Genomic DNA, 27,332 nt, shown 5'->3' on the forward strand with positions numbered 1-27,332 from the left:
TATATAGGTCACTAAAAATTCTACCGCTTACCATAAAAAAAAAAAAAAATCTATTTTTTTCCAGCTACATCCCAAAGAGAATCTGGTTTACTAATATATAACGCTGCTCCGCGTTCGTTACTTATTAAAAAGAGGCGATATGTTAATTATTTTCTTTTAGATTTCTAAGAGAGAGATCGCGAAAGTAAAGACATCCTACATTTAGTTGTGATCCAAAGAGGTTGGCTTTTGGCACAAATATCATCCTCCTTTTATATGCGTAAACTTGGACGAGATTGGAGGCCGCCGGAATGTCATTGGACGTCGGGATGAAGTATTATAGATCGTGGCTCCGCGGGAGGGGGTGATGAGGGAGTGGGTGAATAGGGTGATGGTGGGTGTAGGGTGGAGAGGGGTACCGCAAGCACCTCCCCTAGAAATGCAGCAAATCTCTCCCGTGTTCTCCTGGTGCGGGGCTCTATCTACTAAAAAAAGAAGGGAGGGGATAGAAAGCGGGGGGGTGGGGGGGGGGCATTCAAGCCCACCCCCCCTGAGTGCCACAGTACCGCATTGGCATCAGTGAAGGCACCTGAACGCACCTTCCACCCACCCCACGCGCAAAAAAAGGGATATCATAACGGCCTTACTTACAAAGACACTTTTTTGGGGTCGGTGAGTAAAGCTTTTACGCACGGTGTCAGGAGCCAAAAAGACAGCGAGGAGGCGTCTAGCATCAAGGAGGAGAGGACAGGAGACGGAAAGGAGAGGAGGGGGCAGGATGCAGAAGCGGAGCAGCGACGTCTGAAGGTGAAATGAACCTGAGGAGAAGCACACTGAGGAAGAAGTGGAGATAGCAACTAAAAAAAAAAATACAAATTAAAAAACCGTCGGTGTCTTAATTGGAACTAGTGCTTTCCCCCCTCACCCACCCACCCACTCTCGTGTCTTGTGGATGCAACGAAGCGGACGCCGCCACCCAAAGTAGCCTCTTTTGTATATTGGAGACGGAGAGAAGAAATTAAACGCAAACATGGCGACGTTAATCCGTAGCAAACTGTCCAATAAACTGTCCAACGCGGCCACGACCGTCACCAACAAATCCCAGGCCAAAGTCAGCGGCATGTTCGCCAGGATGGGTTTCCAGGCCGCCACCGACGAAGAGGCGCTGGGCTTCGCCGCCTGCGACGACCTGGACTACGACCACCGACAGGGCATGCAGATGGACATCCTGGCTGCCGACGACAAGGCGGCGGCGGAGGGAGGAGGAGGGGAAGGCGGGGACGGCGGCTTGGATGGGGACAGCCACTACCAGCGGGACGGGACCGGGCCGTCGCGCTCGTCCTCCAAGGATGGGGCTTCGAACGAACTATCCGAGGTCAGACCCAAGATCACGGCTTGGGAGGCGGGTTGGAACGTCACCAACGCCATCCAGGTATGAGCGCGCACCTCATCAAGTCTGAAGCAAATCGGTCCAATTCCTGCTCATCTCGTTACTGGAATAAAACACACGCATGCAATGATCCCCACCGCGCATATTATTCTACGAACACGCACTTTCTATAGTTAAAATATAATACACTAATATAATAATTCAACGTTTTTCATCCGTATAACAATGCATTTCATATTATTCGAATGCATTCCGTGCGCAATTACGCGCGTCTGTGGCGCGCCTAAGCGCGCGCGGTGGGGAAAAAATGTGGGCGTAAACGAAGGGAGCCCACCCCACCACACCACCACCAACGGGCGTACGTCTCGTTCGGAGGCTCTGCGACAAAAAAAAAAAAAAAAAAAAAATCGGCGGCCTTCTCTGGGTTTTTGACGTCACAGAGAGTCTCCGACGGCTCGTGGTGACGTTAGAGGCGGGAGGGAAGGCGGACTCGCTTAAAGCCAAGTGGAAAACCCACGCTACGTCAAAACAGGAAGGCGGGGGTAAGGGTGGGGGAACGAAGGACGTCACTTTGTATTACAAGAACAATTCAAGACAATGTAGCCCTCCACCAAGGTGGAATAACCGTAAGTGACTGGATGAGTCACTTCCAGTCGGGTACTAATTGAAAGGAGATATGACAATTTGATCTGACCTATATGCATCAATGTACAATCTGGATCACATCTGATATAAACAAGATTTGATATTAAAGTGAAGCCTTTTGCTTGAACAATAAATGCCTGATGCTAAATCAGGGCTGGATAAATCTATAGGTTTGTAGTGGCGGCGTCTGGCCCTGCATAAATTTAAATGGAATTTATGGAAAATTAATATAGCTTCTAAATGGATCTGATATGGATGAAACTGGGTTCAGCATGACAGCATCTGACCCACCATATACTATAGGCAGCATATATTGAAAGTAACGTTCCCTGCAGTGACGTTTTTTCCAATCTGGATCAGATATGGATTACCTTGTATATCTCTTTCTGTTCAAATTGGCTATGTCTGAGTATGTTAAATATTTGCAGGTTTGAAATAATACATAATACATACCTGATGATTTGGCACCAAATGCCGAATCTGGATGAAATTGGGTTTCACATCTGATTTTGCAGGTCAAATCAGAGGCATGTTAAAAGTGATTTTCCCCTTTACATTAAAATAGCTTCCAAATACTCAATCTGGATCAAATCTGGATTCGACTTGGTTTGATGTTGACCTGAACTAGCTAACTGTCTGAGCATGTTAAATTCATATGATTTGTCAAGTTTGAAATAATACATACCTAATGTATTGGCGCCAAATGCCAAATCTGGATTAGATCTGGATCGGTTGGCATCTTTGGGCCCTGCATTAAAATCAGATGAGTGACAAGCAATAGGTCAAGGCCAGATTGAGCACCCTTCATACACATTAGGAGTTTTGTTCAAATGGCTGCAATTTGACAGAAATATATGACCCTAATAAATTGCATATTTAAAAATGCCATATGTTGAATCTGAAACTAATCAAGTTCAAACATGGTTTGATGTGACAACTTCTGAGTTGCATTAAAATAGTGAATTCCTTTTGAATCAGTTGCTCTATGTATGGTGACAAATCATATCTACTAAGATATTCAGTAAAAGTTCCTTTGTGTTTGATTTAATATATCTTGGTGCCAAATTTTTCAATTTGAAAAATAAAATAATAAAATTTTCAATCCGGATCTGATCTGGATATAATTTTGTTTTTCATTGCTCCTTTCGGCGGCATGTTGGACTAGTAGTTAGTACGTCTGGCTCGCAGTTCTGAGGTTTTAAATTCTCGACTCTGGCCGTTTTGTGTGGAATTTGCACCTCGTTCCAAAGTAATCAAAATTGCTGCCAAACACTTAATCTGGATTGGGTCTGGATCAGACCTGCTTTGAGGACCTCTGCGTAGTCCATATTTAATATATAGGTTATCATGCCAAATGACCAAGTTATATATGAACTGGTGTCAATCTGGATTGGATCCAGTTAAAGCATAATAGCTTTTGATCCTGCAGATAAGATTTTTGCTCAAAGCGAAACAAGATCTATTTCAAAGAGAAGCAATCAAGAAGAGACATATTCACAATTACACACAAAGACACAAGCTGAATCAGATCCATATAAAAACTGTAGAAAATATATGTAAGCATATAAAAAATGTACACACCCTCATTCAAATCATTTTTGATTGATTGATTTTTTTGAAGTAAGAACAAGGTGACACTTCACAACACAAACACAATCACAATCACTTCAAAACTTATCTTCACATTTTATGCGACCTATAACCTGCACAACTCACTTGAAAGAAACTTTTTGAGTGAGGAAGTAAAAATAAACAAGTAAAATATTGTGGTTGCAGAAGTGTGCAATCATATCCCAGCTGGGGATATAGCGGATGACATCATTAACCAACTAAAATCAAAGTTATTTTACATGGGTGTCAGCACACACCTGCCACCATTCAAAGTGCCTCTGATTAACCCCAAATAAAGTTCGGCTGTTTTAGCAGGCTTTTCTGTCTCCTATTTTTTTCAGCATATGCCTGAAGGTTTTGTTTTGCTATTTGGAACTGTTCATGATCACCTCCACTTTGACTAAGGCCCCAGCTACATTTGAAGCAAACAGGGGGACAATGGGAGATTGTTGTCACATGTCCTCAACAGCCAATACTTGCCAGAAATTACTGCAGTTCCTTCACTGTTGCTGCGGCATCTTGGCAGCCTCCCTGACCAATCTTGTAGAGATAGGACAAGCAACACTTGTGCATCAGCACTGTGCCGAGATCTCAAGTGTGAATGGTGCGCGTATCGCTATAACACAAAATCATGTGACCAATACTGGAAGTGTGTCGTTTGGTGTTTACAAGGAAATAAACTGTATTGACATGTTGTGGGTTTGTTGTATAAATATATCCCTCAAATCTTGTGACATCTGTGGCATTGTTCTGTGTGATAAAACTGCATCTTTCAGAGTGCCTTTTTATTGTGGGTAGTCCAAGGCACACCTGTGCACTATTTAAAACCCTGGAAATGCTTTTGTACCCTTCTCCTGACTGATACTTGGATAGATGGCATCCCTCTGACGCTTCTGAAGTTCTCTGTGGCCATGGCTTGTGCTGCAAGACGTGACTACAAATATGTAAATAAAAGCCTTCTAGAACATCCAAACTTTAACTGGACTTAATCAGGGGCACTTTAAATGGTGACAGGTGTTCGCTGACTTCTATTTACCGTGGGTTGAAATACTATTGGTTAAGTCTTAACACATCCGCATTCCCATGTATAAGAGTGTGTGCACACTTGCGCAACCACAATGTCGCAGTTGGTTTCTTTGACTTCCCTCCTGAAGCTATTTTTTAACATCCAAATCAGTTGGGCGGGTCGTAAATCACATTAATGGTGGAAAAAAATATATATTGGTCTTATTTTTTTATTACAAAAATCTGGCAATGGAATGAAGGTGTGTATACTTTTTGTATAGTCAAACTGCTGTACAATCTGGATCCGATGCGAATATAAATGAGTTTGAGATGATATCTTTTGACTATTCATCCACATTTTTTCCCATCAAATCAAGTCACATGTAAGACGGATACTGAAATATTTTTTTCACATTTAAACTGCTGCCAAACACTCAAACTGGATTGGATGTCAATCAGCCAATGTCATGTTTTGATGCAGTTTGCCAGATGCAGTGAAAGGGGTCTTTGAAAACCACTTGTCCGTATTTTGATTTGAATCCAGTTTTTGGCATCCTTGGCGGAGTTGACATGATTACGTGAAATGACGCAAATCACTGCGCATGTGTTCGCCTCGCAGGGGATGTTCGTCTTGGGCCTTCCCTACGCCATCCTGCACGGGGGCTACCTGGGCCTCTTCCTGATCATCTTCGCCGCGGTGGTGTGCTGCTACACGGGCAAGATCCTGATCGCGTGCCTGTATGAGGAGGACGAGGACGGCCGTCTGGTGCGCGTGCGCGACTCCTACGTGGACATTGCCAACGCGTGCTGCGCGCCGCGCTTCCCGGCGCTGGGCGGCCACGTGGTCAACGTGGCGCAGATCATCGAGCTGGTGATGACCTGCATCCTGTACGTGGTGGTGAGCGGCAACCTGATGTACAACAGCTTCCCCAACATGCCCATCTCGCAGAAGTCGTGGGCCATCATCGCCACGGCGGCGCTGCTGCCGTGCGCCTTCCTCAAGAACCTGAAGGCCGTGTCCAAGTTCAGCCTGCTGTGCACGCTGGCCCACTTCGTCATCAACGTGCTGGTGATCGCCTACTGCCTGTCGCGGGCGCGGGTGTGGGCGTGGGACAAGGTCAAGTTCTACATCGACGTCAAGAAGTTCCCCATCTCCATCGGCATCATCGTGTTCAGCTACACGTCGCAGATCTTCTTGCCGTCGTTGGAGGGCAACATGCAGAAGCCCAGCGAGTTCCACTGCATGATGAACTGGACGCACATCGCCGCCTGCATCCTCAAGGGCCTCTTCGCCCTGGTGGCCTACCTGACGTGGGCCGACGCCACCAAGGAGGTGATCACGGACAACCTGCCGCCGGGCATCCGCGCCGTGGTCAACATTTTCCTGGTGGCCAAGGCGCTGCTCTCCTACCCGCTGCCCTTCTTCGCCGCCGTGGAGGTGCTGGAGAAGAGCTTCTTCCAGGAGGGCGGCCGTGCCTTCTTCCCGGACTGCTACGGGGGCGACGGACGCCTCAAGTCGTGGGGCCTGAGCCTGCGCTGCGGCCTGGTGGTCTTCACGCTGCTCATGGCCATCTACGTGCCGCACTTCGCACTGCTCATGGGCCTGACGGGGAGCCTGACAGGCGCGGGGCTCTGCTTCCTGCTGCCCAGCCTCTTCCACCTCAAGCTGCTGTGGAGGAAGCTGCAGTGGCACCAGGTCTTCTTCGACGTGGCCATCTTCGTCATCGGGGGGATATGCAGCATCTCCGGCTTCATCCACTCCATGGAGGGGCTCGTGGAGGCCTTCAAGTACAACATAGAGGAGTAGACTCCGTGGCCGAGCTCACCCTCTGGCCCGCCTTCTCCTCCTCCTCCTCCTCCTCCTCCTCTTCTCGCTTCAGTTCATGCGTAATGGCGCACGCTCGCAACCATCCAGTCTTGCGTACCACGCCGCTATATGCCCTCCTGTCACGAGGCCTTGCATTAATACGACAAAAAATATCGGACAACACAATAGTTTGATGCGGGTGTACCTAATAAATTGGCTGCGTAAATCCAAGAACCCCAAACCAAAAACAGTTTTCCCCGTAATCTGCTTGACTGACACTAATATTCATTTCTTTAGGGCAAGATGCTCTAAGATTATCCATCTGACCCTGCTTCTTTTTCTCGCTTCAGTTCATGGGTAAATGCGCATGCTCGCAACCACCTAGTCTGCATTCATACTTCAAAATATCAGAAAAAAATCAATAAGCATTAGTGTACCTAATGTACTAGTACACCCATGAAAAGCAAACACGTCTTTTCCCCCTTAATTTGCTTGACTGACGCTAAAATTAAATACGAATTTATTTGGGGCAAGATGCAATAAGATGAATCATCTGCCCCCCCCCCTCTTCACGGTTCAATACATGCGTAAAGGCGCACGCTCGCAATCATCCGGTCCTGCCGCTACACGTACTCCTGTCACCAGGGCTTGGCGAAAATAAACACAATATGCATTCGTCTGATGTGGGTGTGCCCAACTGGCATTGTACGTCTTTGAGAACGAACAATAGTTTTGTCTTCTTCCTCGCAATCTACTTGACCGTCACCAATATTAAGCGCGAATTTCTTTAAGGCCCGTTGCAATAAGATTAATCATCCACAGCCAAATATGTCCAAACACAATGGCAATAACCAGCAGCAGAAACATAATAAAAACATATACAGCTCTGGAAAACAAATCTGAGATCACAGCAAAATAAACCGTTTCTCTGACTTTCCTATTTACAGTTTGAGTAAAATTAACATTTTCTTTTGTGTACTGTACTAGAACTACCAAATTGCAATTAACAATATTGACCTTTTCAACATTTACAGAAAATGAAAAATGGTCAGAACACCCCAAAAATTCATTTCCTTTAATTTTTTATCCAGAGTTGTATCTTATTTAGTCAATAAAAAGTAGGAGATTGGACCTAACAAGCAGCTATACTCAAACTATGCACTGAATGTATGATATTTAGCGCGCGCAGACGCGCACGCACGCACACACCCCGACACACAAGACACACACACACACACACACACACACAAGAAATTCAACTCGGAAGGGAATATTTAAATTAAAAAAGGTAGTAATTTGAATAAATTAGTACTCTTTCTTTATAGCTTTGATTGGCAGCTCCCGAATCCAAAGCCTCCCCCTGCACATACAAAATGCTGTTTGTCATCACATTCCAAACACGTGGCCTGCTATCACATGACATGATGAATTCGGTGTATGGAAAATCTTAATTCAAAGAAAAAGGAAGAGAGAAAGAGAGGAAAACGTGCATACGGACATTGTTCATTCTGTGCAATCAAATGGGGTCCTGTGGAAATGTTATTTCAAAAAATAGAAAAACAACAAACGTACTTGTAGTGTGTTTATTATTATTATTGTGGTTACAAAACAGATGGAATGTATATCTCAAAGTCGTTATCATATATTGTGGAAATTAATATTAAAGAATAACAGATTAAAATAAGTGAAATTATATTGTAAAAAAAATCATGTGTGGTCTTATGTAACACTAAAACGGTCAGAACATGTATTTTTTTTTCTCAGTAATAAAGAACAGAAAATGATGTAGAAAGTAGTTGCACTCTTTTTTTTATATGTAAATTGAATTCTTTTGGGGGCGGGCATACAACCTTTAAACAAAATCCATAATTCAGCGAGTTTTCTCCCCAGCTGGATGTATGGGACATTTAAAAATGTAGAGTTTGGGGCAAGAGGAAAGCGGTCAAAAGAAAGAAGAGAAACTACGTAATTCTGTGAACACCTTATCTCACCCTTGGCCTTCCCCTCCGGACAGAAAATGCACGTAAAAGTCTTTTGGTCTGTGAGAAAGGGGTCGAAAAGGATTAAAAATCAGTGAATGTCGGTTCTCCAGTTGACCTTGATTTATTGACACAGACAATTAAGTAATAACGTGTTTTCACTCCATGATTTTGTTAATTTAAATAGACTCTTCTGGGGTGGGGGGCACTCAAACATCACACACCTTTTTATATTTATAACATAAATCACTGAATGCCTGTTCTCCACTTCGCCTTGGGCTCCTTGAACAGAAAATCATGCTGAAGGTGCGTTCAGAAAATAATTCTTGAGGGCCAGTGCGTCAGGCAGTCCAGATCTTGAACAAACAGTTCAAGAACGAGCATAGGCTGCATTCGGAAATTAATGAGAGGGAAGCGCGCTCTTCAGGCCTTCAAAGTGAATGTCCGAACGCACGCCTAAATTGATCTTTTTTTTTTTGTTGGGTCTAGAAGGTTCAGTAAAAATCATACAATTTTTTGTTGTACATTTGGTGTTGCCCTCCCAAAGACAGAACATTTATGTAGTTCAACTCATGGCACTTAAAACTCATTTAAAGTCTGGTGGGATGAAGTGAGGAACTGCCCGACTTGCCACCACCCCAACCGACAGAAAGAAAAAACACAAATCAAGAACACAATTCAGTAAACACCCGTGCTCCACGACAGGCCTTGGCCTCCTGCGAGCCAAAAAAATAAATATAGAAATACATCGATTTTGCTCTCCGAGGATACCAGCTCTCGGGTGTTCGGGCGCGGTGTTGATTGCAGCGGTGCCTGCAACTCTGCACCGTAGTACATGGGTGAACAAATGTAGATTTAAAGTGTTTATGCGTGCGTTTATTTATGAATACCGCATGTGAATGTAATGAAAAATGACTACCTGTTAACAGGACAGGATAATGGATATAACCTGGAAGAAGTGTTGTACTCATCATAATTGTGCATTTAAATCAACCACTGGGAGTCAAATATTCAACATTAAATGCATGGAATATGTCACAGCTTATTGTGCATGCGCAAAGACCACGTGTACCAGCACTGTCTAAAGGGGAACGTTGCAATTAGAACCCATTATTATGTATTCATCTTTCCAAAAGAAAAAATCCAAAATGTTTGGCAAAATAGGAGAAAATTATGCGTTATTTGGTTCAAACACTTTTATTGGAGCTTCAAATTCAATTCGAGCACATATACAAAGAGAAACGCGTCAAAATCCGTTACGAGCGATAGTGGTGCACTGGCGGCCCCTGCTGTCCAAAGACAAAACAGCACTTCCAGCAAAAATTCAAGAGGCTGCTGGGGGGGAAAGTGCAGGAGGATCATTTATTTTATTTCAAGTACATCAAAAGTAAATAAAATTCTAATTTATTAGAGGAAAAATTTAAATATTTACAGAACAGGAAGAAAAGCATGGCTCAAGTTGCCCGTACAAAAACGTCAGCTTGAAATGATTTGCATCAGTGGCTGGGCTCTTCCGCGCCGTGGGCGCTGGGCTTCTTGGTGGAGTTTTGGACCACCCATGGATGAGAGAGAACCCCTTGTATGGGCAGCCTGTGTGCAGGGTTGTGTTTCAACAGGAGAGAAATCAAATCTTTGGCCAGAGCGCTGACGCTCGACTGCGACGGGTACGAGTACTCCACCTGCACCATGAAAAGAGATGGCAAAAGATTTATATAATAATAATAAAAAAAAAATAAAAAAAAGTTCTGCCAAGGTGTGGACATGTGCCAATGGAAGGGTTTTCCTTGTAATTTATTGATGAGGTTATCAATTATATGCAATGAAAAGGTTTTCCCACATGGTCACAGCACATAACGGCACACTCAGTTATTAGCGCCTTACATTTTTTGTTATTTATGGCCTACAAGCACAGTGGAGCCTCAATTTTTAACTTGACGTTCATAAAACTAGGTAATGTTTCCATTGAAAAAAATGGAATTGTAATTAATCCACTCCAGTTGCAAAAATGAATTATACTTATAAATCAAAATGAAAAATAGGTGAACACACACACACACTATTCCTTAGATATAAAACACTTTGAAAACATGCTAACCATTATTGCGCATCAACTTTGACTAAGGAGGGGCAAAAGGGAATGACTACATTGAAATCATCCTCCATTGAAAATGTCTTCTTCCACAATGATGTGGAAATTCTGATTTAAAGTGGAAGTCGACCCCCCGAAAACATTTTGCAATAATATACAGTATTCTATTCACCTTCACAAGTCTAAACACAGCATTCTGATTAATATTCAATTTATGGAATATGAGTTAAGCAGCAAAATCCATCCGATTTTTGCCATCTCAGGGGGCGGCCATTTTGTCGCTTGCTGTTGACTGAATTTGGCAGGGGTAGGGAACTCCGGTTCTTCGAGAGCCATACCCTGCCTTTTTTGGATCTCTCCCTAGTAAAACACACCTGACTCAAATGATCAGGATAGTTTCAGACTTCTACCAGCATGCTGATGAGCTGATCATTTCAATCAGGTGTGTTGTAGTACGGACACATACAAAACAGGCAGGATATAGCTCTCGAGGAACATGACAGAGTTGCTCAGGGCTCAGGTAATGACCAATCACGGCTCACCTGTTCTCTGAAGCTGAGCCATGATTGGTTGTTACCTGAGCAACTGTGATGTCATTTTCAGTTGACGGCAAGTGGCAAAATGGCCACCCCATGAGATGGCTAAAAACGGATGATTTTGCTGCTTAACTCATATTCCACAAACGCAACACTAACCGGAATGCCGTGTTCAGATTAGTTAATTCTTGTAAATAAAACTTTTGGGTTGACTTTCTGCTTTAAGTGTTTTTTCTTTGTTCCTTTTTCCAATTCAGTGGTTAATTTGGCATACCCATCCAGGGAAACTTGTCTTTTTTGTTAAAAGAAAAAATATATAAAGTGGGATCTCACATCGTCATTTAAAAGATTAATTTGTTACAAATTCAGTCATTTTTATAACTGCCCCTTTCTGAGGAGCGAGTCTGACTGTTACTATTTTTTTTTTTACTTGTCTGATAAAAGTTCAACACATCAACATGGGACCTTCTTCCGCATTCCTTCATTCATAAAACGCGCCTACTTCTGGCAGCTATTATTGGTTGAATGTATTGCAACATGCGCTGATGGCCATTTTGATGTGATTACGCCCACATTAACCATTCATTGTCTTAAAGAGACAACATATGAATTAAGAACACACTGTAAATACATTAATACCTGCAAATAGCAGCCATTTTATTTAAACATATTAACATTACAAAATAACGCCAAGATAACATTTTAAGGGGAAGTCAACCCAAAAATCTTCTTAACAATATGTTGTATGCGCTCCAACTAGTCTAAACACGGCATTCTGATTACAGTTGTGTTTGTGGAATACGATTTAAGCAGCAAAATCCACCGTTTTGCCACTTGCTGTCGACTGAAAATGACATCACTGATGCTCATGTAACAACCAATCACAGTTTAGCTACTTTGTGAAGCTGAGGAAGTGGATAAAATATTTACATCCTGTAAAGAAAAAAATAGTGGTTTACTTTCTCTTTTAACACCCTTCTACTTAACGACAAAGCATTGTAAAACAGTTAAGGGGTGGCATGGATCAGTTGTAGAGTGGTCGGCTCCTGACCGAGAGGTTGTGGGTTCGATCCCCGGCCATTGTGACCATGTTGAAGTATCCTTGAGCAAGTTACTGAAACCCCTGTTGCTCCTGATGCTGTGTCATCAGTAGGTGGTTGAGGTACAGTGTTACCATGTGTACCTTTGAGTACCCAAGGTAGAAAAGCGCTATACAAGTGACAGCCCATTTACCATGTTCTGTCTGTAATTCATATCTTTATCGAAAGCTTAAAGAACCCCCAGAAAAAAAAAGGTTTTATTCATTCTTCCCTGTTTTTGTTTTAAATTGGCCATTGGAATTTTATTCTGCCAAATATTGGAATCGGCATGAAAAATAAAAAAAAATTAAAAAAATAATCTGCCAGCTCCTAATAATAGACTTTGATGCCTTACCCTGGATATCCTACGATACGTGTCCTCATGAGATTTGGTTTCAAACGGTGGTTTCCCGAGCAGGAACTCGTAGCAAAGCACACCGAGACTCCACAGGTCCACCTTCTCGTCATGGGTCTTTCCTTCGATCATTTCGGGGGGCAAATAATCCAGTGTTCCGCATAAAGTCGACCTCCTGCACAAAGAAGGGTGGGAGGTTGGAGTGTGTGTGTGTGTGTGTGGGGGGGGGGGGGGGTTAAGTCAGCGATATGACACCTTAACTCACAAAGAAAAAGAAATGGATGAAGGAGTACCTGGATGAGGGTGTGTGAACGGACCAACCGAAGTCGGCGATCTTCAGCTCCCCGTTGGCACCCAGCAGGAGGTTCTCAGGCTTAATGTCCCTATGGATCACCTTCCTTGAGTGGCAGTAGTCCAGAGCGTCCGCCAGCTCCATTATGTACTACAGGAGCACAGTGATCATAGCCAGTGAAACATGGAGGAAGTCTTGGAGTCCCCTGCTCCCCCCTCCAAAAAAACAACTTACTGTAGCACTACGATCTTCAGAGAAAAATCCACAGCGCTGCAGCTCACCAAAGAGCTCACCCTTGGGGGCGTACTCGAGAATGAGGTACACACGGGAATTGTCGTGGAAATAGCCGTAAAGACGCAGTATGTTGGGGTGCCTGCAGAGAAGCATTTGGAATAAGTGAAGCGAACACTCCACGCGGCCATTTTGCCACTTGCATTTGACTGAAAATGTAGCCTCGTGTTGTGGTGTGTGATGATGACAATCTGAGCGAGTGTCTGGGCAAGAGCTGTGGCCGCCAGCAGCTTCAGTGCAAATGTACTCATTTGTATTAACTGTTCTCCCGGCAGCATATATTAGTGGCAACATGCCAAGTGGAATTAAAAAAAATAAAAATAATAATAATGATAATAATAAAAAAATCAGCACTTCAAACCCCCTTAAATGCGGAAGTCAACCCAAACATATTTTTTTCAAGAAAAGTTTCCCAGCATGCCCACTAATTGAAACACGGCATTCTGATTAATTTTGCGTTTGTGGAATATAATTTAAGCAGAAAAATGCAGTCGTTTTTAGCCATCTCTGGGGGCGGCCATTTTGTCTCCTGTCGACTGAAAATGACATCACAACTGCTCACAACGACCAATCACGGCCGACCTGTTTTCTGAAACTGAGCCGTGATTGGTCGTTGTGAGCAGTTGTGATGTCATTTTCAGTCGACAGAAGACAAAATGGCCGCCCCCAGAGAAATGCAATACTTATCAGAATGCCGTTTCAACTAGTGGGCTTGCATAGAACATATTCTTGTAAAAAAAATGTTTACAGTGACTTCCCCTTTAAAATTGTTAAAAATAAATAAATTTAAAAAAATCACGATAATATAATTGATGACTAAAGTGCATGACATTCTACTGCACACACTCATCTCACGATTAAGGTCCCATTTGCGCCATTTAAGACAAGTTTTAGGGAAGGTGACGCCGTTTGAAACGTCACTGCTATCTTGACACGCTGACTTGGAAAACTCCTCAGACTTTCAAATCTGTATTGCCGAGGTGCTGCCTACTTTACATCCAAACAAGGAGGAAAAGACACGGGCTACTTCCTGTTGGTCCTTTCGCAACCAGCAACAAATATGACAAGCTTGAGCCTTATTATTATTATTATTATTTTATTTTTTTTTTACCTGAGATGAGATTGGATCTCCACCTCTCTCCTCAGCTGGTGCTCCACGCCCGCCTTCTCCAGCTGCTTTTTGAAGAGCACCTTCAGGGCCAGGATGAATTTGGTCTGGCGCTCTCTGGCTAGGTAGACGTTGCCAAACTTGCCTTTTCCCAGCGGCCGGCCGATTTCAAAGCTATCCAGACTCCAGCGCTTCCTGCTCCTTCCCGGAGACAAACACAAGTCTCAACAAGCAACAATAATTAAAAATAACATATCAACGCAGATAGGTGTACTTTGATGACGCCGAGTCTGCAGAATCTTTCTTGGTCGGTTTGTCTGATCAAAACAAAAGCACATGTTTTGGCAATCGTATCCCACACCACCTAATATACATTTTGCATGACCTTACTCTGTGGCATCTCCGGTTTTGCAGCCACGGGTGCAGGTTTTGCAGATATTGCCGTTGTTGGTTTAGTGGCTCCTAGAGCAGGTGTTGTCATCCCCAGGTTCACTCTGGGCTCATTCATCTTGGGCTGGTTTCGCTGGACAGCAGGTTTGGGCTGTTGATTTACATTTGTGGTCGCCGGTTTGACATTCTGATCGGCAGGTTGAGCAGACTTGGTGACACTGTGGAGGTGAGGCGCAGACTTATTGTGCCTTAATGGCTGCACACAACGCTGAGGCCCATTAGACACCGACAGAATGCGTTGCGGTTGCTGGGACTGGGCTACTAAATGCTTAGAAGCCGTATGTGACTGGTGAGACACGGGGATGCGTATCGGCCCATCCTCAGCCAGCTGGAATGAAAGTAAAACACAATTAATAGTCAAAAAGAAAAGTTGTGAGATACTCATCCTAATACACCAGATGTGTGAGGAGGCTAGCATCCATGTAGTCACTTCGCAACGACACCAAAAAATACAAATTACTACTTGTTTCCTAGTAGGCATGTTATTGCATTTTTGACTGTGATAGATACGCTCATTTCATTAAAAAAAAGAAAAAAAACACATTGCAAACAATTCTTTATCTTTGGTTGTTGTCTTAGGTTGAGCTAGCCTGTACCAGCTGATGAGCTGTTAACTTCAACCACTGGAATTTTTATCTGAACCGTTCTCTGCATCTTGCCAAGTTTATCTCCCTGTTCTACCGGGGTCAACCCCACAATGAGTCTCATCTGCTTGTCTGCCCTCTACTCAGTAGCTTTCATCACGCTTCTGTTCCCTGTCAAGCCAGCTGGCTGTCACCAAGTAGTCGATTCTAGCCACTCTTGGGTGCCTAGCAAGGTTCAGTATGCTCCAGATCTAAGCACGCCACTCCAACGCTTCCCATGAGTTACAGAAAGACTTCAAAGTTGCTCCCAAGGACCTACAAATACCTCACCTAGGCCCCACCATACAGCACCAATCTCCTCCATTCCTTGACCCCTGCCCAGAAGACCCCCACCTCGGGAAGTGTCTTTCCAGAAATGCTACTTGCATGAACAATTTAAAAAAAATCCCCAAATGCCCAAGCACCAATTGACAGAATGACATCGTTTTTTTCTCACTAGCAGGACAATAAGTTAAAATAAGAGGGAAACTATAATGTCTGAAAAGAAGTATATTAAAAATATATGTTTTTACTTGTGTACTTCTACTTATGTACAGCTTGTGACTACATTAGCAACCTCTGCTCTTTAGTGCCTCTTAATGTTAATCTCTACTGTCGTGGAGACCATGAGTTGAGTTGATAATGCCACTTACCTTAAATTCAGGCCTCTGAACCTTCAGGTCGTTTTGTAATTTGACCCTGGCAGCGGTCGCCATAGCCTGATATCGGGGAGAAACAATAGCATAATGATAATAAATAAATGAGAGTCTATTTTTCGCGTTTGCAACGTCGCCATCTGAAAGAACACCGACTCGAGGCTTGCAATGGGCGAGCAACATCGCGGGACACTATTGGCGTTATATTTGCTGTTAAAATAAATGAAATGGGAAAATTTGCAAGAGCGACTTTCGCGAACATCAATGTAACCACTTTAGAATTAATGTACAGGCAAACTTACCAAAGTGCATGAAATTACACGGCGTCGCCGAGGAACCGCTCCCGAAAAGGTTCAATGGTAGACAACGTTAACCTCGCTTACGCTACAATTATTTTACAGCAGCGGACATAAGGCAGCCAGTAATACAAGATTGATTTTACTTTAGACGTCTTGAAATCCCGACGCAATCAATGATCGTCTATAAAAAATAATAATGAGGGGGGAGGGGGGAAAGTACAATATGGAGTCGGTTGATGGTTCCGAACGTAGCACCGAGTCGTTTGTTTAATTTCAAAAGTCCCCCGTTGCAGAACCTTTAAGCTCAGAACGCGCATCTATTGGCTGAGAGAATGCACTGTTCGCTCCCTCATTGGCTGACAACGGTTGGAAACGTGACGTCATAGCATAGCAGCGTGCAAGAAAGAAAATGAACATGTCAGGTACTAAGTGTGGAAAACAACAATGACAACAACATCAATATTATAACATTAGTATCACGATTAAGATATACTGTAACACACTGTTATTGTGTGGTAGAAACAGTTGTGCGCGAAGTAACACTACGCGAGACTTGAGTGCGAGAGTGGTGTGTGATTGGTAGAGAAAAAGGAAGTGAGCGGGTATGCGTGGTCGTCGAAATGTAGTTTATGGCTATTTCAATAAATCTCAGAACAGCCGCTGTGTTTCAGGATGCTACCGTGTGTTTTGTTTATCGGAATACGGTCGTCAAACGCGCATATGAAAGTAATGGGGGGGGGGAATCCGGGGAAATGTCAATCTCGCGATAAACAAACGTCACGTGGTTTCCGGTTGTCGCTCGGCGGGAGACGCGCATGCGCGACACGGACTAACGCGGGCGTTGCATCAAGTAATGGTCTCACCGAAAGAAATAATATCGCTACTTAATTTCTATCGAAAACGACGGTTATCACTGCTACGGGTTTCTTAGTATATTTTAGAAGCGAGGTGTATTAAGAAGAAGTCTGAAGGTGTACAGAGAGGCTCTTGGAAGCCCCCGTCGGCACACATACACGTAGAGAGTGAGATCGAGCAAAGCGAGGCCGCCATGAAGCTGACGGACAATGTGCTGCGGAGCTTCAGGGTGGCGAAGGTTTTCCGGGAGAACACAGACAAGATCAACTGCTTCGACTTCAGCTCCAACGGGGAGTCGATCATATCGAGCAGCGACGACGATTCACTTGTGTTGTACGACTGCCAAGAGGGGAAGTAAGTATGTCGGGGTCGTCTACCGCCCCCAACACATACACCCATTCTAGCTGTTTTGTTAGCTGACATGCTAACGCTACTTAGCAGCCACGGCCTGTGATAATTGTGTATGAGACAACAGGCAAGGTTGGGTAAGTTAAAAAACAAAAGTTAAACTTCTTGTATGAAAAACATTTATTATAAAAAAAATTGAAATGTCCCATCCATTCTTTCAGCACGGTGTAAAGTGGTTAGCACTTCAGCCTGTTCAGTTCTGGGTTCGAATTCCTTTTTTGAATGATGCCTGAGATTGAGCTCTGATTGAAAGGTCTAAAACTGTTTGGAAATGCTCGTTTGTCTACATCTGTATCTGGCTGGATATCATTCCAAGGTGTACAATGTCTTTGTTTTCATGTCTGATTTTTACTTTGTGTACAGCACAGTGTATGCAGCTGTGGCTGAACTTAAGTGTTCTATAAATATAATTGAGTTAAGTATACCGCTTCTCTCACCCAATGCCAGCTGTTGTAGGCTCCAGCTCTCCCGTGACCCTAATGATGACAAGCTTTATAGAAGATGAATGACACCAAAGTGGTCCTACAATTCAATAATCATTTTCTTTCTAAAATGTGTTACCAGACCCAAGAGGACTCTCTACAGTAAAAAGTATGGAGTGGATTTGATCAGGTACACACATGCAGCCAACACGGTGGTCTACAGTTCCAACAAAATCGATGGTATGTTGACGTAAGTTTGTTTTTTCTTATTATTGGTGGCCAATTGTGTGAAGTATGGGTTTTGTTTGTTTTCTTGACGTGTTTCTCGTAAAATCATCTGACATCCTAATTGTGGAAATACTGTATATCCTCGTAAATGGCAGCTTCTCCAATGAATGAAATAATGGGTCGATCGTCCACTGAAAGGAGGTGTAGTATGCATATTATTATGCCGCTATTTTGTATTTGCCCTGTGTTAAAGATGAATTGTTACTGTTGGTCCAAGTGTCCAATTGCGATTTAATGCCTATATATGAATATCTGTCATAATTTCTAGTTGGAAGCAATTTATCAAAATAGGAAACATGAAGGCCATTAAAAAGTAATAGCAATCACAAAGTCTCAAAATGGCCGCCAATTTCAAATGGTGGCAACTCTTATCGGTTTTAGTTCCACACTTAATATGATCAATAAGCGCTGCAAATTAAGGAAATATGGTATATTTTGTCATACTTCACCGTGTCAGTTAAATGTTAGGCTAGAGTGCATGTGCACATGTGTATTTGTGTTTGTATGTGTTTACAGGATGCTCGCCACATGACTGCTCGCTCTGGTCTGAGGTAGTTGTTTGTACAGTTTTGGGTCTATGATTGTTCCCCACACTGGAGCTAACTGTACAAATGACTGCCTTGCCCATGTCCGAGCGCACTCCTCTCCACTGCGCAGGCTTGATTTTGTTCCTTAAATGGGTCGCATATGATGTATGATGATCAATGTCACCAATGTTTTTCCGTTGTGTCGTCCCCAAAGATACAATCAGATACTTGTCGCTTCATGACAATAAATACATCCGCTATTTCCCTGGGCACAGTAAAAGGTGAGTGCTAGCTTTACATTTTATTTTTCCGTTCGGGCGCATTCATTTTATTCACTTGACTGTTGTATTCAGGGTGACCTCCCTCTCCATGTCTCCCGTGGACGACACCTTCATTTCTGGTTCTCTAGATAAAACCATAAGACTGTGGGATCTGCGCTCACCTAACTGCCAGGTAATCCAGACATATGCGTATTGTTTTTTATTTTCTTGCAATTTTAAAACGGTTTACCTAGGATTGAAACAATGACTAGAATAATGCTTAAAGGGAATCCACCCAAACATATTTTTTTCAAGAATATGTTCGCAGCAGGCCCACTAATTGAAACACGGCGATCCGATTAATATTGCGTTTGTGGAATATGAGTTAAGCAGCAAAATCCACCCCTTTTTAGCCATCTCACGGGGTGCCCATTTTGTCACTTTTGTCGACTGAAGATGAGATCGAATACGCTTAGGGCTCACGTAACAACCAATCACGACTCAGTTTCAGAAACAGGTCAGCCGTGATTGGTCCTTACCTGAGCCCTGAGCAGTTGTGATGTCAGTTTCGGTCGACAGAAGTGTCAAAATGGCCATCCCCAGAGATGGCTAAAACGGGTGAATTAACTCTTATTCCACAAACGCAATATTTAGCAGAATGCCTTGTTTCAATTTGTGGGCTTGCATAGAACATATTCTTGAAAAAAAATGTTTGCGTTGACTTCTTCTTTAAACATTTGACTAGAAAAAAAATGTTTAAGTAAAATCTGTGCACCCAAGCTTAGCAGAGGCAATTTTTTACACTGCTGTGTAGAAATAAGGAGGAGCGATGGTGACTGGCCTGGAGGAAAGAATGCGTAAAACAGAATGTCCAAAGTTTATGCTCATTACGCACACACACACACACACACAAAGATAAGGTAGAATAACATTGTGTGACCTTCTTTGATCAAACTACCTCAAGGAGGACAGATATTGTTCATGGGTACATTAGGTACACATACAAATTTTGGCATAGTTCTCAAATGAGCACCTGGGGTTATTGTTTTCATGGATGAAGTTCCAACAACATAATTATACCATTGGCTTCTTAATAGACTAGAATTTACAGTTTTATAAAAAGCCATTAAATTCATATTTAACAATTGAGCTGCATGTCCTGTTCAAAAAATGAAATGCCCATCTCTGAGTTGCAGTATGGGACCCAGTGACAAGCTAGCTTACCTGGCACGGTTTTCTAAGGCACCTGTCCACCACCTTTAAAAAAAAAAAAAAAATAGGCATACTTTTTATTTTCCACCACTGGCCGCTTTCTCATGAGGACATACAGTATTTTGACGGACGACAAGGAAATAACCATATCTCCTGCAGCTCTACTGCACACATTTGGCGAATGTAGCGTTAGCCAGTCAAGCCAGCCGCCACGACAGTTGTTGATAGGCCTCTATGCAACATGCTGCGAGGGCTAACTTCAAAATAGAAATGAAACAAGTCCTGCTGTACACGGATAGCAATGCCTTATCCAGATTTGGAAGTTGGCTCTCGGAAGCGATCGTGGCGGCTTGACTTTGAATTGAGGCTGGCCTGATCTGTCCTTCAGTGTGCAAATGCGTGATGACAGACTTAAACAGGAGCACAATATTCATTTTCCAGTGCTCCTGCGCATCGCTTATGTGCACCTGTGATTGTGTTATACCTTACATGCCTATTTTTCTGCTGAAATATGCCTGTTTTGGGTGTTGATATTGTCAGTAGCCACTGTTCACCCTTCCCTTTGTACTGTTGGGTCAGTGCCGAGTACAGCTTGAAGTAGAGTTTGGGGCTTGTGACAAGGCTAGTGGCTATCATTAGCCCGCAGTGCAAAGAAATAAGCGAGCACCCATAAAGACAGTAAAGACACGGATATTTGAACATGTACGATCGAGCAATGCATGTAGACATATAATATAACAACATTCACGGGCATATATTCTTTATCATCTACGAAAAATGATTATTACAGTTACTTTCTTAAAGGCGGACACACCAGAAGAAGCAGCACCGTGATTTAGATGGTGGCATTAAATCATGATGCACAAACTGTTAAAAATTGATTTAATGTATTACTATGTTTTTATAAAGTACAATATTATACAGGGCTAATAATTGTCCTCATTGAAATACACAAACAATTTTTGGGCATGGGGTGGGGCCGGAACAGATTAATAGCATTTCCATTCACTTCAGTGGGGAAAGATGATTCGAGATACGAGTGTCTCGAGTTAAGAGCGTGGTCACAGAACGAATGAATCTGGTCTCTCAGGGCACCACTGTATTTGTATACAAGCTTTTAGAAAGTCTCTTTACTCTAATATGTACCGTCTCACCCACCTGTTGTCACGCGCAGGGTCTCATGCACCTCCAGGGGAAGCCGGTGTGCTCGTTCGATCCGGAGGGTCTCATTTTTGCAGCAGGCATCAATTCAGAAATGGTGAAGCTATACGACCTGCGGTCGTTCGACAAGGTGAGCGCACAACTATGCAATGTGCAGCAACGTTGAGCAACTTCACATCCGCCCCTGCCCTCGGTCCGCAGGGTCCCTTCGCGACCTTCAAGTTGCAGTATGACAGGACGTGCGAGTGGACGGGACTCAAGTTCAGCAACGATGGCAAACTCATCCTTCTCTCCACTAACGGCGGTGCCCTCCGCATCCTAGACGCGTTTAAAGGGGCCGTGCTGCATTCCTTCGGGGTGAGACACACGCGTTCATACAAAATTGGTATAATCGTAAAAAACAATTATTAATATGCATTTGTATCCAACACACTCTTTGTTTACACAAGGAAATCTTACTGGAATTTATACATTTGTACCTTTTTAAAAAAAAAACATTATAACTTATCCATTTTGTTTGGTTCAAAACGAACTTAAATAATTATAGTGTTTCAAAGAAATTTGTCTGTATATTTTTTACATTTAAACATTTTGTTGTTTTGTGCCCAAAAATAAATGATGGTTGGAATAATCATGATTTCAATTATAACCACAATAATGTGATTATTATTAGTATAAAAGCCCCAAACACGGTTCCAAGATAAGTCAAGTCAGCCGTTTGGGCACGACACGCTGCCACAAACAGCTTCAAAAGAAAAGTATACCAAGTTATTGACATCCATACATTATTAGGCAAAGTTAGGTTTATTTTGAAGGTGGCCATCTCACAGTTTTGGCAGCGTGTTACTGTCATACATAGCATAAAAAATTATTGCTGCAGTTGGCTTGACTTCTTCTTCCTGACAGTGCGCACGTAAATCAGCGGGTACTCGAGGCAGGAAAAAAAATGAACGCATTAAGTTTAGTTTTGAATTTGAAGATGAAACAGATCCGCGTGAGCAGCGTCACCAAGTGTTGTTTCTGTACCTGCAGGGATACAACAACAACAAAGGTGTCACACTGGAGGCCTCATTCACACCCGACTCGCAGTTCGTCGTCATTGGTAAGTTGCACAGTCTGTGTAGCTAGCCCCTTTCACGCATAGAAATCCTGCAAAAGTCAGGCATCAAAGTGTTTGCTTTGGCCTTTTATGGATTTATGGAAGGATTTTTTTGAAGAAACAAGTTTCAAATATGTAGATAGAAAGTATTTTTTTTAAAGTTTCAGTACTTCCGATTTTTTCATAACATAAAAATTAAAATCCTGTTAAGATGCGTTAAAGTAGTCAATGTATTTTGAAGGAAAAAACAAGTACCAATACAACAGATTACAGTATGTTAACTTTTTAAACAATTTGAAAAAGGCTATAGTTATGTATTACATTTTTAGACAATTTATCAAATAAAGTAAAAGTTTAAATCCTTTGTAGTAATGTCAGGTTTATCAGATTTATGAAAACCACACAAAACAAGGAGATGAAAACACTTTTTGAATTCTACGCTAGGGAGGAGAACGGAGAAGAACTGTACAATACAATTCTTGAGTGCATTCTAAAACGGTCTCTTCGGTTCCGTTCTTTTTATTCTTTCTTCCTTCCCTAGTTACATTGGCGTTCCAACTATAAGGATGGGGTGAGCAAAGGGGCAGTTGGAACGTCTTGTATTTGTTTGTCAATGTGTATGCATGTAGGTGGAAAATTACTTAGTACATGTGTGGTAAGACATGAAGAAATCTTTAGTAGAGAAATCATTAATGTGGTAAGACATTTCAGCAATCTTCTTCATCTTAGCAATCGTCAGTGTGGCTCCATCTGGTCTTCTCGCAGTTAGTTGTGCAAAGTATCGTTATAGCAGCAAATGTATGATTACTATATTTACAATTATTCTTACAGTAACGTAAAAAAAAACCCCAAAAAGACACTTAAATCCTATACATTTTTTTAAATTAAATCCTAAAATTAGACAATTTCTTTTAAAGTTGAAAGTTATCACATTTGAGACCATTTCTTAAAACAAAGCGGTTAAAGTTACACTTGGATGAGCTTACCATTGGCACTTATATAATAGGTTTGCATGTAAAAATGACATCAGTACTAATATGCCCACCTCAAAGGACTTTGTAGTGATTTAAGGGCATTTTTGTGATTAGGTTTACGACAAATTGCTGCGCCCCTTTTGGTAATAGCAACAACTAGCTTCAGGCCGTTAAAACAAAAGGCGTTAGCACAGCAACATTAGCTCCTTACTGTCTGCGCAGCCTGAGTCTTCATGTCGCGGGGTTGCCTCCCAAGCAGTCGCGTGCGTTGTCCGACACCGCTTGCAGCCGCCAGCTTTGGCGTGAGTGAAGCGGCGTGAGAGTGACGTAAGACCTCATCGAACAAGCGTCAATGTTCAGCAAACGAAAAGTTCCAGCGAGGAGGCTGACTGCACAGCCGAGTGTGGCCGCATTGGAACGTACCGTGTCGGCTGTTACCTTCCATTGGGCGGCGTGTTGTCGGTCAAAAAACTGTGGCCATTCCTCATCCAAATAAATGTGCACGTCCACTCATTCCCACTTCAGTCTGTGTAAATATCTTAACTGGTGTTAAATGCCTGGCTCGTCATAACTGATCAGCAAAGAAGCAATGTTGTTTTTTTGTTTTTTTAAATAGCAAAGAAGCAGTGTGCGCTCGTCCCGGCATAAATCTATGTAGCTCTGCTCACTTCCACATTTCCTCATTCTCATATAAATCAGCCGCGGAGAGGTTAATCCTTTTGATATGTTAATGTGGTCATTAGTAAGGATGTCCACATAAATTTTGGTGCCAATTGATCACCGTTTTTGGACGTTATAAGCAATGAAAGTACAATAATTTCCAATGGAGAGTCCGGAATCGGTTACTCCCGTGACTCCGGCCGAACAAGGATAGAACTGTAGGGGGCGCGGCCATCCTCCTCATTAACAAGAGGCATTTTTCATGGAGTCACTTTTTCCTAATTCCTCCCAAATTTATTGATAAAATAGAAAGTGACAACTCTTTCCATTTTCCTGATCATAAAATATATAAAATGCACTTGTTAGTGAAAACAAGGCCATCCCGGCCCTTTAAATCCTATAAATCAGGCGTGTCCAAAGTCTGGCCCGCAGCCTCTGGCATAAAATTAATAATGTGTGGCCCGTCGCATTATTGTCCACAGTAGTAAATACATATGTACAAAAAAATTATTTTATTTCACCAGAAGAGGGCAACAGACCCGAGGCGGCGCTCTCGGGTGCTTTCGGAAATAAGCCCCGAGCACTCTCTGCCTCTCCGAACATATCACTGTCAAAGTCATGTTGTCAGAGTGAGCACTTTGCTGCCTGACCTTTTGTGTGGCCCTTTCCAGCCCAATTTCTAAAATGGAGACTTGAGCAAAGAAAAAGAAAGTTGACAGAAAGGGCTACCACTTCCAGGACAAGTGGAAATTGTTTTTTTTTTTTATTCCACTGAAATACAAAACAACTGCGCCTGCCTTGTTCGCCAAGAGACTGGCTGTTTTCAAGTAAATCAATATCACAAGCCACTAGCAAACGAAACATGCAAACTTCGACAAGGTGACTGGTAACGAATACATTTTTCACTGAAAAAATTAAAAAAAAAATTTTTTTCTTCACAAGACAAATTGCATTCAACACCTTTTACTGATGACACCCCCCCCCTACCCTGTCAGTAATAATGAGCTCTCCCCATAACCTGCAAATGCAAGCGCAAAACAACTGTACCTTATGAATTGTCCTTCCTTGTTCTTCTTATGTGGGGTATATTGGCAGTTGCAAACCCATTTAATGGTACAATCCTGCCACCAACTGATATTGTACTATAAAGGAAGGAAACTAATGTGAATTGGTGGTGGAAAAAGTTTAGATCCTGAAGATAAAATATATGGTAGTTGTTTATAACAATTTATACGGGGAAAAAAACATGTAGTTTCCAACGTTTTGTGTTGAAGCACAAAATTTCATAAAATGTACCCGCTTAAAGTAATACTCTGTCAACGCATCCTTTCATCATTTGCTTACTCATCATTGCAGAAGATCCAATTGTTGATATAGTTCAGGTCTCGTTTCTGGCTGTGCTCAAATTTGCAATTATTTGTGTTGCAGGCTCAGAGGACGGCAAGATCCACGTGTGGAACGCCGAGAGCGGCATGAAGGTGGCCGTGTTGGACGGCAAGCACACGGGGCCCATCACGTGCCTCCAGTTCAACCCCAAATTCATGACCTTCGCCAGCGCCTGTTCCAACATGGTGAGCGAGAGCCGTGCAATCACATGCTCATGCCCGTTTACTTCATTCAAGCGAAAGCAACACTAGTTTATTTGTTCTCAGCAGACTGGAGGCAAAGCGATAAAGAGTGACATTCAGATTTAGGGCAAAACTTATGGCACTTTGTGAATGCTTGTAAAATACAAATGCATACCAAGTGTCTTTAAATGATATACGCTTGTCTTTTCAGGCGTTCTGGCTTCCCACCATTGACGACTGAAGTGCGAAAGGGCGGCCAGCAGGTGGCGGCACCTCATCTGTTTGTGAGCCAATAAATTGTAAATATGTTCTGTGCAGAAGTACAGTATGTGTCCATTTGGGGGTTTTGTATATATATATTTTTATTTTATATTAAAAACTTTTCTTGGAAACTTTCAGGTATTTGTCCACTTGTTGGTTTTTTTTAAATTTTTTTTTTAGTATTCTCTACAATTATGATTAATACTTTGAGAACATAATTTCTGTAAATCGGATGTTATAAAGACGAGTTTGTCTCAGCTCAATTGCTTTGGGCTTCATAACCGATAAGTGCAATTTATGCAGTCGAACACGCCTAAATGTGGAACTCTAAGACACTTCCCGAAGGTTCAACGTTTTCCAAATATATTATCGTCATATCTCCTGTTTCAATTCAAATCATCGTGTAACACAATTAAGTGGCATTAGGATAAATTGTTTGTCATTTTTAATTGTTAAATTGTTTTGTTTGTTTAAAAAGAAGTCCAGTTGACTTGATGCAACGTTTTGTCAATTACCATGGCCAGGATGACTGACAATCTTTGCAGACATAAAGAAAAAAACTAAATGTTTAGTACTAGCGGAACGTAAGTTAAAAATTATTTAAGCAATTATGTGATAAGAACAATATCATGTATCATTTTCTGTGCCACCATCATCCTAGTGATGCCAAACAAAAATATGCATACATTTACAGTATGTACACGCAAACACACACATTTATCTATTAGCAATGTCACGAAGCGCTAATATCACGAGATGTACCTCATGCTACGATAATGATCACGATATCGCGGAGAGGTTGGCAATATATAAAAAGCTCACGATATTGTATAAAGCTCACAATATTGTAAAAAAAAACAAAAGCTCATTAAAAAATAACAAAATATTTTTTGTATTGCAGATGTTGTGACATCCCATACAAATATATATATATATATATTTAGAGAGAGAGATATGTAAAATCAAGGCTCAAAATAACTTCACGGAGGAGCAATTTTGCTAATGAATGGCTTCATTTGAGGAGCAATTTTTTGTTGGTTAATCTCTGGGACCTGAAGCAATGGTTTTGTTAAACAATAAAAATATGTCAATACATTGCACAAGTTGTGGGGCTGCAGCAATTGAATATTTTAGTATTCAAGTATCCTACTGAAAATTCTATCAAATATTCACATAAAATGTATTTTTGCAGGTTAAAAAGCAATTATGAATGCAAAGGAGAAAATAAAATATTTCACTTAATAACAAACGACCAATTGGTTTCCTTTTTTTTTTTTATACATAATCAGTAGTTTTACATCTTAAAAGTGTTCATAGCACCAAACTATCTTGTCTAGAAACGTTAGATGTGGGGCAATTTCAAACACAAATACAGTTCAGTTTAGCATTTCTTGTATCAAAAATGTAAGTTCTTAATAATAATAATTAAAAAAAAGAATGTAT

General features: G+C 42.1%; 3 protein-coding genes across 4 annotated transcripts; 2 read left to right on the plus strand and 1 right to left on the minus strand.

The window, feature by feature from the left end:
- Positions 1-523: 523 nt before the first annotated feature.
- On the plus strand, positions 524-8,221 carry slc32a1 (solute carrier family 32 member 1). Its single transcript, XM_086041594.1, has 2 exons — positions 524-1,411; positions 5,250-8,221. Exons 1-2 carry the CDS (start codon positions 1,010-1,012, stop codon positions 6,435-6,437), a joined length of 1,590 nt encoding a protein of 529 aa, XP_085897720.1. The 5' UTR covers positions 524-1,009; the 3' UTR covers positions 6,438-8,221.
- A 1,528-nt stretch (positions 8,222-9,749) lies between these two features.
- Positions 9,750-16,482, minus strand: aurka (aurora kinase A). 2 transcript variants are annotated; one of them, XM_086040505.1, is made up of 9 exons: positions 16,198-16,482; positions 15,893-15,958; positions 14,557-14,944; positions 14,441-14,483; positions 14,170-14,361; positions 13,002-13,140; positions 12,769-12,917; positions 12,476-12,650; positions 9,750-10,095 (listed from the first exon to the last, which is right to left on the minus strand). In XM_086040505.1, exons 2-9 carry the CDS (start codon positions 15,953-15,955, stop codon positions 9,913-9,915), a joined length of 1,332 nt encoding a protein of 443 aa, XP_085896631.1. In that variant the 5' UTR covers positions 15,956-15,958; positions 16,198-16,482; the 3' UTR covers positions 9,750-9,912. The 2 variants fall into 2 exon arrangements, with proteins under 2 accessions (XP_085896631.1, XP_085896630.1); XM_086040504.1 differs by having other exon boundaries at positions 14,170-14,367; positions 16,198-16,481.
- A 492-nt stretch (positions 16,483-16,974) lies between these two features.
- wdr82 (WD repeat domain 82) lies at positions 16,975-26,026 on the plus strand. The gene is made up of 9 exons (XM_086040508.1): positions 16,975-17,403; positions 18,022-18,119; positions 18,909-18,975; positions 19,048-19,147; positions 21,341-21,457; positions 21,529-21,684; positions 22,360-22,429; positions 25,489-25,631; positions 25,840-26,026. The coding sequence occupies exons 1-9, from the start codon at positions 17,243-17,245 to the stop codon at positions 25,867-25,869; spliced, it is 942 nt and encodes a 313-aa protein (XP_085896634.1). The 5' UTR covers positions 16,975-17,242; the 3' UTR covers positions 25,870-26,026.
- The last annotated feature ends 1,306 nt before the right edge of the window (positions 26,027-27,332 follow it).

This window comes from Filicampus tigris, chromosome 9 (genome assembly GCF_054856515.1).
Source record: "Filicampus tigris isolate MCC_2025a chromosome 9, RoL_Ftig_1.0, whole genome shotgun sequence".
In the NCBI taxonomy this organism is placed as follows: Eukaryota; Metazoa; Chordata; class Actinopteri; order Syngnathiformes; family Syngnathidae; genus Filicampus; species Filicampus tigris.